Here is a 13,639-nt window from a genome sequence, read left to right as displayed (position 1 = left end):
ACCCCAAAAAGGCAGCACCTGCCCCACCTGCCCCCCCAGGGCAGCCACCCCCGCGCGTGGGATGGGGCGGCAATTATGGCGCCGGGGCCCCGCAGCACCCGGACCGCGGCGCCCGGTTCCCAGGGCTCATTAGGGAGGAATGGGGCTGGGAGCGGCAGGCGAGCAGGCGCACAGCAGCGGCGCAAGGGCAGGAATTACCGGCCGGCCTTCCTCTTGCTTCACGGCACCGGGAACACCCCGGCGGGGCTCTCGGCTGGGGCATCCTACCAAGCAGGTCAGGGCCCCATCGTCCAAGGGTTTCCCCAAATCCCACGCTCCTACCCTGCCTGCGAATGGGGCGTCCGAGCCTTGCTCCGCGGCCCCCCGGCTGCTCCAAGCCAGGAAGCCCCTTCCTATGGAAGAAGCCAATGGGACGGTGACCGTCACGGGGCCCAGCATCCGCATCCCGGGCAGGATGCACACAGGCGGGGACGGGAACTGCCTCGCCTCGTCCGGCCTTGGCTCTTTCCTGCCCCAGCCAAGGCACGGAGCAGGGGCTCAGGGCGAGCTGGGGCATGGTGCTGCCGCTCCTTTTTGCGATGCTGATTTACACCAACCTTGGGTGCAATGCCGACTGGCGTGGGGCTTGGAGGAAGCCACCGCAAGGGGTGGCTTAGTGCCGTCCCCAGCTCCAGCCTGGCTCCGCTGCACCCCAAATCCACCTCTCTCTGCACCCACCCTCCCCAGTTCAGCCCCACACTGAGGATGGTGGCACATCAGGGTGGTGGCAAGGGACATGAGGTGCTCCTCATCACAGATGGGTGGCCAGGAGCCGTCCCCATTCCTTTGTTGTCCCGTGGTGCCACAGCCCCATGCCACCCACTCCCAGGGCTGGGGATGGGCTTTAGAAGGGGGGACTCAGTGCTGGCAGCAGGCCCTGGTGTGAGCTGCAATGCTCATCACATCCCCACTCACCATAGACATTCATCTCCATCCCCTCCCTGTCCCTGGCCATTAAATACCACCACAAATTAACCAGACCCCAGCACGCCCATCCCCAGCATCCCCCAGGTGCAGACCCCACGCTGGGGTCCCCCATCCCCAGCTGCCTGTACCCAGCCCGTCCTCGGGGCACTGCGGCTCCTGCTTCCCCGCTGACTCATGGCACCATCCCGGTCCTGCCATGCACCCCTGGGGCCAGTTTGGGGCTCAGGGACCTCGTCCCCATGGTGGGGGACACATAGTGAGATATTGTCACTGCAGTGGGGCATGGGGATGCCAGGTGGGCAAGATGGGGCTTGTCGACTTCTCCGCTCCTGCCGCCATGGTTCCCTTTTCTGCTTTCTTCGCTCCCTCTCCTTCCTCCCACAGCCCCGGCCCATGGCTCCAGCATCGCAGTTGGTGCAGCAGGGGGGAAATTCCCCTTCCTGGGGGCCAGCTCCCTACAAGCCCCCCCTGCCGATCTCTCCATCCCCTCCACCCCAGCCCCACATGCACGGAGCTGCCGAAGGGCTCGGGGGATTTCCACCCAACCCACGGCCGCACGTCCCAACATGGATCCCAGCTGAACGTTCCCCCCATGGGAGCAGGCACCGATTTTCCCATCCCGGGCTTGGCGCCTTACCTGGCCCCGTCTGCGGGTCCCACTTTGTCCGTCTGTCACTGCGTTTGGCAGCAGAGGCAGTGGGAGCCGGTGCCGCCCACTCGCCGCTCAACTTGCACCCATGCCCTGGGCCCAGACGGGTTTTAAAGAGGCTCCCGCCCCTCCCTGACGTTCCCAGGGCGTTCCCGGGCTGGGGCTCACCTGGAAGCAGCTCTGGCTGATTGCAACACCCGGCCGTGCAGAGCAGGGGCGCAATGGCTGCAGCCCCCACCCCATGGCCATGGGGCAATGGTGGGTGCGTGGGGGCCAGCCTGAGGACCCCCCATCCCGGGCACGCTGCACCTGCAGCCCAGCCCCATGTTTCTCCCAGCATGGTGCGAGAGGTTCCTAGCAAGGTGGGGAGTATTATTTATTTGAACCAAATTTGCTCATTCTGAAGGCAATGCCATGAAAGCACCTTGTTGTGGTCTCTGCTACATCAGGGCCTTGGAAGCACAAGCACCAGCTCCAAGCAGGGCCGTATCCAGCTCTCGGCCATCTCCAGATACACGGGGATAGATAAGGTGCTGGCAGCTGTGCTTGTAAACTCACATCCATAATTAATCGGGCCAGTAAATTGTACCCCTGTGTGTCGGCCGGAGCAATGGCGCAGTGATTTGATGCCCAGATTAGATACAGGAGGTTTTGGGAGCTGCACATTTAGGGATGCAAAATAGGAGGTGATAGAGCCCAGGCAGGAGCCACCCACGCTTTTTCCTTTGCTCTTTGGGGACCTTTGCTCTTTGGGACTCCAGTCCCGGAAAAAGTACGTGTGTCATCCCCGCTCTCAGCCCTCTTCTTCCTAATCTCGGGGGGAAGGAAGCAAAGCCGTCCTCGTTGGAGATGCTCGGGTGTCATTGCTGCAATATCCCAAGAGGGTGGGAATCCCTCCCCGACCCTGCAGGCAAACAGCTCACCTCTGAATCATGGGCTTTCATTACCCTCCTGTGCCTGGCAGATGTCACAACTGCATCCAGGCCCTTATTTTTACAAGGCATCCAAGGGCGTGTGCGTGCACTCAGAGCAGCCATGTAGGACCCAAACCCATCACAAGACAGTTCCCAGCCAGCCCGGTTGTCCCCGTGAGCTTCTTCTGCCCCCCGTCCCACCAGCTGGAGGGTGAGGGGCAGCTGGGCTTCTTGCTGGCAGGCTCTGCCCCATGGGACCCGCTGCAGAGGGGGCCCAATGAGGCTTGTGGGGACCGAAATAACCCAGATGTGCCCCTGCACACAGCAGCCACCAGCCCCGCTGCATTTCTCAGGGCTCGCCGCGTGGCTCATACGCATGCCCAGCCACCGCTGAGTCACTGAGGGTCACCAGCACGGGCTGAGCTGTTTCTGCCACCTGCAAGGACTTTCCAGGTCCAACAGATACTTATCAAGGATGGCTCACGCCGCTGGAATCGCCATCCTCCCGACAGCGCATCGTCACGCTGGGGTCGCCAAACCAGAAGCCCGGAGTCCCCACTCCCACGGCCGGGAGAGCACCCAGGAGCCCTGGCTCCCCTTTCCCCTCCCATCACCCCAACCATTTGACACATTTCCTGTCTCTAATTAAATGCACACCACACCTCTCGGCTTAATTTCCATGTATTTATTTCCAAGGCAGGAACAATAAATAGTCATTCTCGTTGTGAAATCCACCCCAAGGTGAGAGGAGACAGAGGGCGGCCATGGCCGAGTCGCGGTGGCGGTGCCGGCCGCCAGCCCGGGAGGACCGGCCACCCAGCCTGGCCTCAGGTTTCATCACTTTTCTCCAGGGTTTGGGGTTTTTCATTGTTTTGTCTCCCCAGAGCACAAAGTGCACGGTGACAGAGGTGTGGAGATGGTGCCCGCACCCCCTGCACCCATCAGGGACCCCATCCCTGTCCCCATGCCTGTCCCCATCCCTGTCCCCATCCCTGTCCCCATGTAGGGGTGCCCATGGGCTCCCCGAGGACATGGAGCTCAGCTGGAACCATGGTCCCATACAACCTGGATGGGACCATGGCAAGGAAAGGTGGATGGCCAGGCTCGGTGGGTGCCCTGCACCCTCTCAAACCCATTTCTTCACTCTCCATGCTCTCGTTGCCTGTGCTAATTGCTCCGTCCTAGGAAGCCACCGCTTTGTGGCATTTGCTGTTTCCTAATTTGCTGCAATTACACGGAAATCCCACGCTCACCCAGCCCAGGTGGGATCCTGCTCACTGGCCCTGCAGCTCCTGGCTCTTTCCAAACCCAGAGATTTCGGGGCTCCTCTGAGCTCCCCCATGCCCAAATCCCTTGGGGTGCCCAGTGCGGGTGACACGGCCCTGCTGTGCTTGTGGGGTCCCCAGATGGAGACCACGGGCATGGGCCATGCCACTGCATGGGCACCTGCACACCCACAGCACCGTGCACACACCCACAGCTCCATGCACACCCGCAGTGCACACACACATGCAACCCTGTGCACACTTGTTACACCCTCTTGCACATTTGCAGCACCCCTTGCATGCCCACAGCACCCCGTGCATGCCTGCAGCACTCCTTGCACACTTGCAGCACCCCCTGCACACTTGTAGGACCCCTTGCACACCTGCAGCACCCCTTGCACACCTGCAGCACCCTTTGCACCCTCGTGCTCCGCACTGGGGCTGCACAACCCAGCAGCGACTGATGCTCACTCAGCGCCACAATCCCATCCCTCCCTCCTCCCCCTTCTTCCCCGAAAAACAGTCATCCCATCCTGGCTGTGTTTGTTGTGGTTTTTTTTTTTTTCATTTTTCCTTTATTAATTTATACAAAAATGGTTGCAAGTGACGCAAGCTGATAACAACCCGCCACCAGCTCAGCCCCAAGCCCGGCTGTCAGCCAGGGGCAGGTGGGGAGCCTCGCGCAGGCGCAGCACCCCAAAAACTGAGCAGCGCAGGCATTGTACCCCCGGTCCAGGAGGGTGGGAGCAGAAACTATGCCCAGGCCACCAACGGCGACATTGGGGCTGGCCCGGAGCCCCCACATCAAAGGGATTTGGGGAGGGGAAAGGAGCAAAGTCCCTCTCGCTGCGACGCTCCGGGGCCAGGGGACCTGCAACCACGCAGCCGCCGGGACCTCGTCGCAGTGCAGAGCCCGAGGCCTCGGGCGCCTTCTCGTCCCCCGATGCCCTCTACTTCCTCCGGCAGCCCTTGGCCGCGTCCCCCATCATGTCCCAGTACTCTCCAAACTCCAGCTTGGCCTCATCAGGGTCCCCCATGCACTCGATCTTCTCATCCAGCGGTCCGACGCACTGCGGGGCGGGCAGAAAAAGCATCAGGGAGGTGATGGGGGTGCAGGGTCCCACGTCCACCCGGACCCCCCCCGCTGTCCCCAGGCTCTGCCCTCACCTTCCCCAAGTGGGGCAGCTTCTGCACCACCAGCTCCCGCATCTCATTGGGGGTCAGGTACTCCTTCTGCCCCTTCACCGCGTAGCAGTGGAACTGGTTGATGACGGTCTCGATGGCCTGCTCCACGTTGGTGAGCTCCTGGCAGTCCTGCAAGGGTGGGGAGAGACAGTGAGGTACCAGATGGACACCCCCAGGATGGATGGGGGACCCCCAGGATGGATGATGGGGGACCCCTGGGATGGATGGGACACCCCAGGGCAGATGTGCTGATGCTCTCTGTAGCTGTTCCACCCCCCCCCCACGCTGATTTAATAAAGTTCCTTATCAACACAACACCCCTCCGTTCAGAAGTGGGACCCCTCGTACAGATGTGGGACCCCTCGTATGGATGCTGACCCTTCCGTGGAGACATGAGACCCCTGTAGAGACGCGAGACCTCTCCACACTGCTGTAAGACCCCCTGGACAGACGCGAGAACCCCCCACACAGATGTGGGACCCCTCCTCGTAGATGCGGGACCCCTCCTTGTAGGTGCGGGACCCCTCCTTGCAGATGTGGGACCCCTCCTTCCCGATGTAAGACCCCTCCTTACAGGCCCTCCACGCCCCCAATACCCTCGCACAGCCGCCATACGCCTCCGTACGGTCACAACACTCTTCCACGCAGCCACGACACCCCAAAACGACCCCCCTGGCAGGCCTGTCCCCCCCGTCTCTCCCTGCCCAGCCGCCCCAGCGTCTCCGGGCGCTACACCCACGGCGCGGGGGCCGCCGCCGCCGTCCAGACTGGTTCTTCCTCTCCTTTGCACAAGCAGCAGATGGAGGTGTGAGTCAGTGCCCGGGTGCACGGCGGGATGGTGGCCGCCCTCCTCCCATCCCACGGGGGCTGCAGCCCCCCAGCCCCAGCCTGGGGGGTGCAACCCGGCCCGACGCAGCTGCTCGACCACTCGTGCTAATTAAGCGAAGCTGCATCTGAAGGGAAACGACGGTGATTCACCCGGCGCTGTGGTTTCCCCTCAAAACACCTTTAAACCACATCAGGCGATGGCCATTAAAGAAGAAACCGGCAATCTTCAGAGCCTCAGCCCTGCGCCCCGGCCCCAAATCCTCCACAGGTGCAAAGCGCCCGGCAAGCCCCCTCGGGACACGGGGTGGGCGCCTCCAGTTTGAAAGCAGAGGGAAACAGGAGACTTTCTGACATCGGGCATCCCCGGAGAGGTTGCAAGGAGCTGGGCGGCTCGGTGGGAGCTGGAAAAAGTCGCCTGGGTTCCCCAAGCTTTCAAGCCCCTGGCACCAGGTGCCCAAGCCCAGGGCAGCATCTCCAAACCCCAAATTCATCCTGGGAGTGGCCCTCAGCCCTGCCGTACTGCTCAGAGGTACCCCATGCTCTGAGGAATGGGGGACACATGGGGTCCCCCCCTGTGCCCCATGGCTTCCCGGCCCTCCCGGTGCCGCGGCGTCGCTCAAGGACCTTGCGCTTCTTGCGGCAGTTGCACTGGCCCATGCTGCTCCTCGCGAGGTCTGAGGGTCCCTTGGTGGGGCTGTCTGCTCCGACAGGGTCCTGGGGAGCTGGCGGGGGGGGAAGAAAGTCGGGATCAGCTCTTGCTTTTTTGGGGGGGCTTCCCCTCGTTCTGCGTCGGGGCAAGGAAGGCGCCCTGGGATGCGCTGAGCTGCCGGGACATGTCCCGGAGATGGGAGCGTCCCTGCTCCAGCAGCAAGTCGTGGCAAAGCCAAGCGTGGGAGCAAAGCAGAGGTGGTGGGACCCCCAGGCACGGGGACCCCCCCCCCCCGCATGGAGGCGGCCAGGCCACTTACCTGCTCCGAGGGCTGTCCCGGGTATGAGCGGGCTGCGGTGCACTGGGGTTTTATACCAGGGAGGTGTGAGTGGGAGCTCCCTGCGCACGGTGTGGTGCAAGGCGGCTCATTTCGGAGCCTGGCCCCGGGCCAGCGTGGGGCTGGGAAACGCCTCCTTCCCGGCCACACCGAGCGCTCCCCATCCCCATCCGGCACGGCACGGCCACGCAGCGCTGCGTGGGAACGGCCACCGGGCACCGGCTGGCTCGGGGACGGGGCACCGGTCACCCCGCCGAGGGGATGGCACCGCCACCCAGCCTTGCTGGGGGACGTGGGAGCTGAACGCCAGGGACGGGGGCTCGGGTGGGGATGCTGAGCCCGGCGTGTGGTTTATCGAGGGGGCGCATCCCCAGGTGACCCTGGAGCAGACAGACATTGGTGTCCTGGAGGTGGCCACCACCGGCAGCTATCACAGCATCGCTGCTGGAGATGGTCCTGAGCCCCACGCCAGCCCTGCACGCATTCTGCCACGCATCAAGGCTGCTCTGTGTGACCCCACAGCTGTGCTTGTGCGGTACGGGGTGGGACCCTGCAAGCCAGACCAGCACCAGGGCAATTTGGGAACGGCACCATCTGCTCGTGGCACGGCTGGACCCAGCAGGGAGATGGGCTGCTCGCACCAGGGGCCTCCCGCTAAGAACGGCAGCGATGCCCAGGCTCGGGGAAACCTCTTTTATTAGCATCGTGTCACCCAAGTGTCCCCCAGTCCCCGTCACTTCTTCTTCTCCGCTTTCTCCCGCCGCATGGCCCTGGCCAGCTCGCCGATCAGCCGCCAGTACTCGCTGAACTTCAGCTCCTGGTCGTTGTTCACGTCCAGCTCCCTCATCTTCTCCTCCAGGGAGGGGACGTCCTGTGGGGAGGGCAGGGGGGGCTCAGCTCTCCCACAGGGTCCCCAGTGAGCAGGATGGGGACAGAAGAGCCAGGGCTGCCACCACCAGGGGACACCTCCGTCCCTGTCCCCAAACAGGGCTCAAGTGAGGGGCATCCCCCACGGCAGGGAGCCCCCCAGCCCAGCTGAGGCTGATGCAGAAAGGGGTAATGGGAGGGACAGACAGACAGACAGAGAGACAGGCAGCATCGGTCCTCTCTGCTCCCCCACCAGCAGAACACCTCCATCTGCAGCAGCTTGGACCCTGCCTGCACCATCCACTTTCCACTTTTACTTTTGCTTTTCCACCCTTGGCAAACCCCAGGGTACTGGGAGCAGCCGCTGAGCTCTGGGGGCTCCATGGGGACCAATCCCCCCCTCCCAGCTGCCCCCCAGCCCCCCTCTGCCCCCCCTCACGTTGCCCTGACCCTCACCTTCATCAGGCTGGGCAGCTGGAGCTGGACCAGCTCCTTGAACTCCTCGGCCGTCAGCGTCCCCTTCTTGCCCTCCTTCCCCGCGTAGGTGAAGAAGACGGTGACAACGGTGTCGATGGCCCGCTCCAGCTCAGTCAGCTCGCCCGTGGCCATGGCGCGTGGGGGGGAGACTGGGGGCTGCAGAGCCAAGAAGGGGGTTGGGGGGGTGCAGCATCCCGGGGGGTGATGGCTGGAGGGGGCTGCATGGGATAAGGGACCCCCTGCCCTTCCCCAGCCCGGGGTGCAGCGAGTTTGCACAGTCTCAGCCCTGCAGAGCTGAGTCACAGTGCAGCTGGGGGCTGCCTCGTTACGCACTAGGGATCAAGACCCCCTCCCAATCCCCCAGCATCACTGCGTGGGGGGGGCACAGCCACTTGGGGACAGCCCTGCCATCCCACAGTCGGAGGCAGCCAGGGCAGCAGGACACCAGGAAGTAGTGGCACCGCACAGGCCCCAAACGCCGCCGTGGGACGGGATGGGGACGAGGCAGCGACCCCGACTTACCCCGCTCAGCTGCAGGTGGCTGCAGACCCCCGCGGGGCTTTATACGGGGCGAGTGCGGCGCTTTGTCCCCCCCGGCCGCGGTGTAGGGTTTCCCGTTGCAGCCAGGCGCACGGACACCGCCCGGCAGCCGACGTTTTCCCGTCTTCCCGTCTCCTCCCTCCCGGCATGGGCAGCGGCCCAAATCCAGTGCTCGCTGCAAACCCATGTCCGCACCGCGCTGTGGGGACGCAGGATGGGACCCCAGGGTCCCGGAGCATGTTTGCTCCGCAGGGTCTGGGGCTCGAACATCACCTGGATCATTCCAGGGGCGCAGGCCATGTCCCCTCCCCTAAATGCATCCCATACTCTGCCCTGCCCCGGCGGGGATGGGGATGCACCCGGGACAGGAACGTTGTCCCCATCGTTGTCCCCATCGTCCCCCGATGCCACAGCTCATCCTAGCTGCAGAACCAGGGCTGGGCTCACCCCGCACCGAGTGAGAGTTGTGACTCAGCCACCCGCTGACATCATCCCTATTAATAGTGGGCTTTGTGAAAATTAATTAATCCAAATTAATTAGGGGGTTGGGATTGCCCGAGCGCTCCCCTTTAATCCCTGGGTATTTATAACATGGCAGCCCTGGCAGGTGTCCGCTGCAGCACAGCCGTTCCCACGGGGCCCCCGAGCTGTCCCCGTGCCGCAGCACTGGGGACACCGGTGGCACGGGATGGAGGGGACACGGGCGGTGTTGGGACCGTCCTCACCAGGAGCACGGCCCTAATTGCCCACCGCCCCGTCCCTGCCAGGGCAGAGGTTTGCTGGAGTGCACAGCAGGGGTTGTCCTCAAAGTTGTGTGACTTCGAGCGTGACGGGGAGCAAGGATGGGACAGGGATGGACCCAGGGAGCCCAGTCCAACTGGGCTTCCCCTCCGGGACCCTCAGTTTTGGGGACCCGGAGCAGGGTGTGATACAACCATCACCGTCCCTGACGCATTTGTTCCACCTGTCCGCGGGGACAGGGTGGCTCCGGCCAGCACCGGGCAGCCCGGTCCCCACCCGCGCACCCGTCACACCAGCTCACGAGGGAGGAATTGGCTTCCTGCAGCCCCATCCGGTCCGTCCCCATCCCCAGGGTGACGGGGGGACGGGGACGGGACTTCCGCTGAGCCCCACGTCAGGGGACTGGGATGGGAAACCGCCGGGGTGAGTCAGGCTCCGAAGGGACAGGGACAGGTTTGGGGTGAGTCACCGGCCCCAAGAGCCAGGCGGGCCCGTGACTCGCTGCCCCTGGAATTCGGGGTGCCGGGATGGGGTGAGGAAGGAGCATGCACTGCAGCGGCCCCGTGATGGGATGGATGCGCAGGCAGGGAGCGGTGACATGGCCTCAGGGTCCCCAGCGCTATCAGGACAAGACGAGCATCCCGGGGCAGGCTGTGGGGTTAGTGCCTGTCGCCGTGTTCGGGTGCTGTCCCCGACCTCTCTCTGCTCTACCAGGGGTGGTCACAGTGGCTGTGGGCACTGCGGGCACTGGCCCAACACTGGTCCACACCGTGTATCAGGACTCATCACGCACCCCATCCATCGAGGCCACAGTAGAAAAGGCCACCACACCGCATGCCTGGTGTCATTACAATGTCCCCGACCCTGGCACGGTGCACACCCAGCAGCTTCCCCCCCTTCCAAACTCTAGGGATGGAAAAGCCTCTTCCATACTCCAGCAATGGGTTGGAGAGACAAGATCAAGCCCAGCCCCGGCACCAGCAACTGGAGCAACTGGTTTAGCTGGGTCAAAGTGGAGCACGGGAGTCGAAGAGGCTGAAACCTGTTCCAAGCTGTGTGTAAACCTCCTGGCATGTCCCTCGCTGCTCCCGGTTTGGTAAGAGCTTGTCCTGGGGAGCTGCCAGTGCGGACACATCGGGCTGGCACCGCTGCGGTCCCCATTCCCGGGACCACCTCCCCCACAATGTGATGTCCCCGCAGCAGCGGGGTTCGTGGCTCCAGGCGGTCCCACCACTCGGGAAACACCCAGCGCTTCCTGCTCTCTGGGGAGGTTTGGGGTTTAATGAGAGTGGGGCAGAGCCTGGCCGAGCGCACACAGAGCTCAGCATGGCCGGGGGTTGGAGCGAGTCAGTGGCCGTGAAACGGCCGTGAAACAGCCACCGGCTCGCTCCAAGCGCCTGGCCGTGCTGATGCCCAGTGGCTGCAGGGCCCGGGTTATTTTTAAGCTTGGGACCGTCACAGAGCAGCTGGGCAGGCGACGCAGCGCCAGGGCTGGGCATTCCCAGAAGGCTCGGCCGGATCCTGCCCACTGCCGAGCCGCGCTGAGACGGGTACGGGGGTGCCATCGCTGCCAGCCCCTGCGTGGACACTGCCAAGTGAGTGACACTGGGGTCCCCCACCTCTGCCTGGGACCCCCACCTCCTTCCAGGACCCTCACCCCCATCTGGCAACCCAACTTCCTTCTAGGACCCCAGTTTTCATCCAGACCCCCTGCCTCGATCCAAGACCCCCACCTCCATCTGGGAACCCCACTTCCATCCTGGCACCCTAACTCCATCCAGGACCCCCAACTCTGGAACACCCACTTCCATCTTAGACCCCCAGCTCCTTCCAGGGCCCCTCATCTCCATCCAGACCCCCTATCTCCATCTGGGACCCCCAATTCCACCTGGGATCCCCATCTCCATCCAGGAACCCCTTTATGGCCACCCCAATTGCCCCAGGTGCAGGCCCCAAAGATGCTGCAGTTCACCCCAAAACCCTTCACCCCTCCACGCCATCACCCCCCAGGACAGGGCCATGGGTCTGGCTCCCCATGGGACCAAGACAGGGTTGGGGGGTGTGTCGGCAATTTTGGGACCCCCTGGCTGCATTATTTCCCAAACGCATGGGACGGGAAGTATGGAAAATGGAAACAGAGGGAGCGGGATATAATTAGCCCCGAACGAGGGTTGGAATCTGGGATAAAGAGCCCAGCACCACGCGGCTCTTGCAAAAACGCCACAGTGACAGCACCCGGCAGCCCCCCTGCTCCCTCAGGAGGGTTCCCCACGGATGGGCACAAAGCGGGGGGATCATCCCAGCCGCCCCCGTTTGGGGGCTTGGCACCGGCCCCGCTCCCGGGGGAACACGTGGGGATGGGGAGGCCGCAGCGGACACAGCCAGGCCGCGCGGATGCTGGGCCGTAACGAGAGCTGGGATTATCAGCGCGGCCGGGGAATCTGGTTTCTTTGGCCGCGCCGTTGCTGAGGCAACCTTCGGGCAGGGATTGTGGGGCATTTTTGATGTGACAAGAGGCCTTTCTGTGCGCGGGGAGCGGTGGGCCCACGCCGCGTCACCCGATAGCCCCCGCCAGTCCCCCCCGCCTGGCTCCGAGGACACCGGACACCCACGCTGTTATCGGCCGCGGAGCAGGGCTGGGGCCGGATCCGGCAGGGCACCGCGGTGCTGACAGATGGGGGATGCTGGCAGGTCATCCCTGGGGTCAGGATCCGACCTGTGGCTGGCTCCGTGGCCCACTCCTTCCCTGGCACCCCACTGCTGCTCTTCCCATAGGGCCGCAACCAGGCCAGCTTTGGCCCCAGGGGTGGCAAAAATGGATGCCTGAGGTCTGGCACAAGGGAGACGTGGAGCCCCCGAGAGCAGCTCCCTGCACTGTAAGCACCGAGAGATGCTCCAGCACATCCCTCTGGTGCGGGGCGAGCAGGCCATGGGGCAGCAGTGGGGCTGTTGGGGTGTCCCCGCATCCCGATCCCCATGAAGGCAGCACGGGGCGTCCCAGCGGTGCCAGCCCGACTGTCCAGCCCCGGTATCGGATCCTCCCGGAGGGAGGGGGCTTGGAGCTTATTTAACGTCTCCAGCCAGCCCAGCCCGGCACACTTGGCGCGGCGGGGAGCTCAGGTGAGCACGGGGCTGGGGATGGAGCGCGGGCACCCACCGGCGTTCAACCCTATAAAGGGGGCACGCAGCCAGGGTCCCCCCCTGCAGGAGCACCCTGATAAAGCCTGGGGGAGCACCAGGGCACCCCGCAGCCCTGTGACACCAAGCTGGGAAGGTCAGGGCAGGCAATGCTTCTGGGGTGGAGAAGGGGGGCACTGAAATCTGGGGCTCACAGCGGCAACCGTAATGCAGTGGGTGCCCCCCTGCAGCCGGAGCCATGGCGTCACAGCTGGAAGGGGCCATGGAGACGCTCATCAACGTCTTCCACCACTACTCGGGCAAAGAGGGGGACAAGTACAAGCTGAGCAAGAAGGAGCTGAAGGAGCTGCTGCAGAGCGAGCTGGGCTGCTTCCTGGAGGTAGGGGCTGTGCTGGGGTGCGGGAGATGGGCTCCCCCTTTCCTCAACGCCCTGGGACATGTCCCCAGCTCTGGGGCTCACCCTTTGTCATCCCCCCAACAGACCCAGAAGGACACAGGTGCCGTGGAGAAGATCATGCAGGACCTGGATGAGAACGGCGATGGGGAGGTGGACTTCCAGGAGTATGTGGTCCTGGTGGCCGCCCTCACTGTGGCCTGCAACACCTTCTTCTGGGAGAACGCCTGAGCCGGGCCAGCCCCAGCCCCGCAGCAGCCAGCCACGGCACCCCAAAACGCAGAGCCCCCCACACCACCCCTCCTCACCTCCCGCTCCCCAGCGCACCCAGGGGATCCCACGGGGATCCAGCTCCGCAATAAAGGCACCGACCCAGCCAGCGGCGTGTTGTCAGCTCCTTTGGGACTTCCATCCCCGTCCCGCTGCCCGTGACCCCCCGGGACAAACCCCCCCGGGACAAACCCCCCCAAGTTCACCCAAGGGCCCAGGGACGTCCCCAGCTCCACCGTGCCCCGGAGCCGGGCCCCAGCCCCGGATCCCCATGGGACCAGCACCGCCGGGTCGGGTGCCCCTGGCCCACACGGGGCTGCGGGATACGGGGGCCCGGGGGCAGCCGCAGGCCGGGACTCGCTGCCCGCCGTCCGGGCGCCCGGCGGGGCCGGAGGAACCGGTTCGTTATCGCCTCGCCC

The 13,639-nt window shown here is 64.3% G+C and overlaps 3 protein-coding genes across 4 annotated transcripts; 1 reads left to right on the top strand and 2 right to left on the bottom strand.

Annotated features, from left to right (window-relative positions):
- Positions 1–4,411: 4,411 nt before the first annotated feature.
- On the bottom strand, positions 4,412–7,466 carry LOC118258536 (protein S100-A14-like). The gene is made up of 4 exons (XM_035567395.2): positions 6,776–7,466; positions 6,432–6,529; positions 4,962–5,108; positions 4,412–4,864 (listed from the first exon to the last, which is right to left on the bottom strand). The coding sequence occupies exons 2-4, from the start codon at positions 6,462–6,464 to the stop codon at positions 4,745–4,747; spliced, it is 300 nt and encodes a 99-aa protein (XP_035423288.1). The 5' UTR covers positions 6,465–6,529; positions 6,776–7,466; the 3' UTR covers positions 4,412–4,744.
- A 5-nt stretch (positions 7,467–7,471) lies between these two features.
- On the bottom strand, positions 7,472–8,837 carry S100A13 (S100 calcium binding protein A13). The gene is made up of 3 exons (XM_035567413.2): positions 8,660–8,837; positions 8,117–8,293; positions 7,472–7,664 (listed from the first exon to the last, which is right to left on the bottom strand). Exons 2-3 carry the CDS (start codon positions 8,267–8,269, stop codon positions 7,527–7,529), a joined length of 291 nt encoding a protein of 96 aa, XP_035423306.1. The 5' UTR covers positions 8,270–8,293; positions 8,660–8,837; the 3' UTR covers positions 7,472–7,526.
- Positions 8,838–10,409: 1,572 nt separating this feature from the next.
- Positions 10,410–13,329, top strand: S100A1 (S100 calcium binding protein A1). Of its 2 annotated transcripts, none has more exons than XM_035567415.1 (3): positions 10,410–10,514; positions 12,787–12,935; positions 13,038–13,329. In XM_035567415.1, exons 2-3 carry the CDS (start codon positions 12,795–12,797, stop codon positions 13,179–13,181), a joined length of 285 nt encoding a protein of 94 aa, XP_035423308.1. In that variant the 5' UTR covers positions 10,410–10,514; positions 12,787–12,794; the 3' UTR covers positions 13,182–13,329. The 2 variants fall into 2 exon arrangements, with proteins under 2 accessions (XP_035423308.1, XP_035423309.1); XM_035567416.2 differs by lacking the exon at positions 10,410–10,514 and adding an exon at positions 10,918–11,013.
- The last annotated feature ends 310 nt before the right edge of the window (positions 13,330–13,639 follow it).

The sequence above is a fragment of the Cygnus atratus genome, chromosome 28 (assembly GCF_013377495.2).
Source record: "Cygnus atratus isolate AKBS03 ecotype Queensland, Australia chromosome 28, CAtr_DNAZoo_HiC_assembly, whole genome shotgun sequence".
Taxonomy (NCBI): domain Eukaryota; kingdom Metazoa; phylum Chordata; class Aves; order Anseriformes; family Anatidae; genus Cygnus; species Cygnus atratus.
Note: the sequence above shows the minus strand (reverse complement) of the source record. Positions and strands in the feature narration are given on the sequence as shown.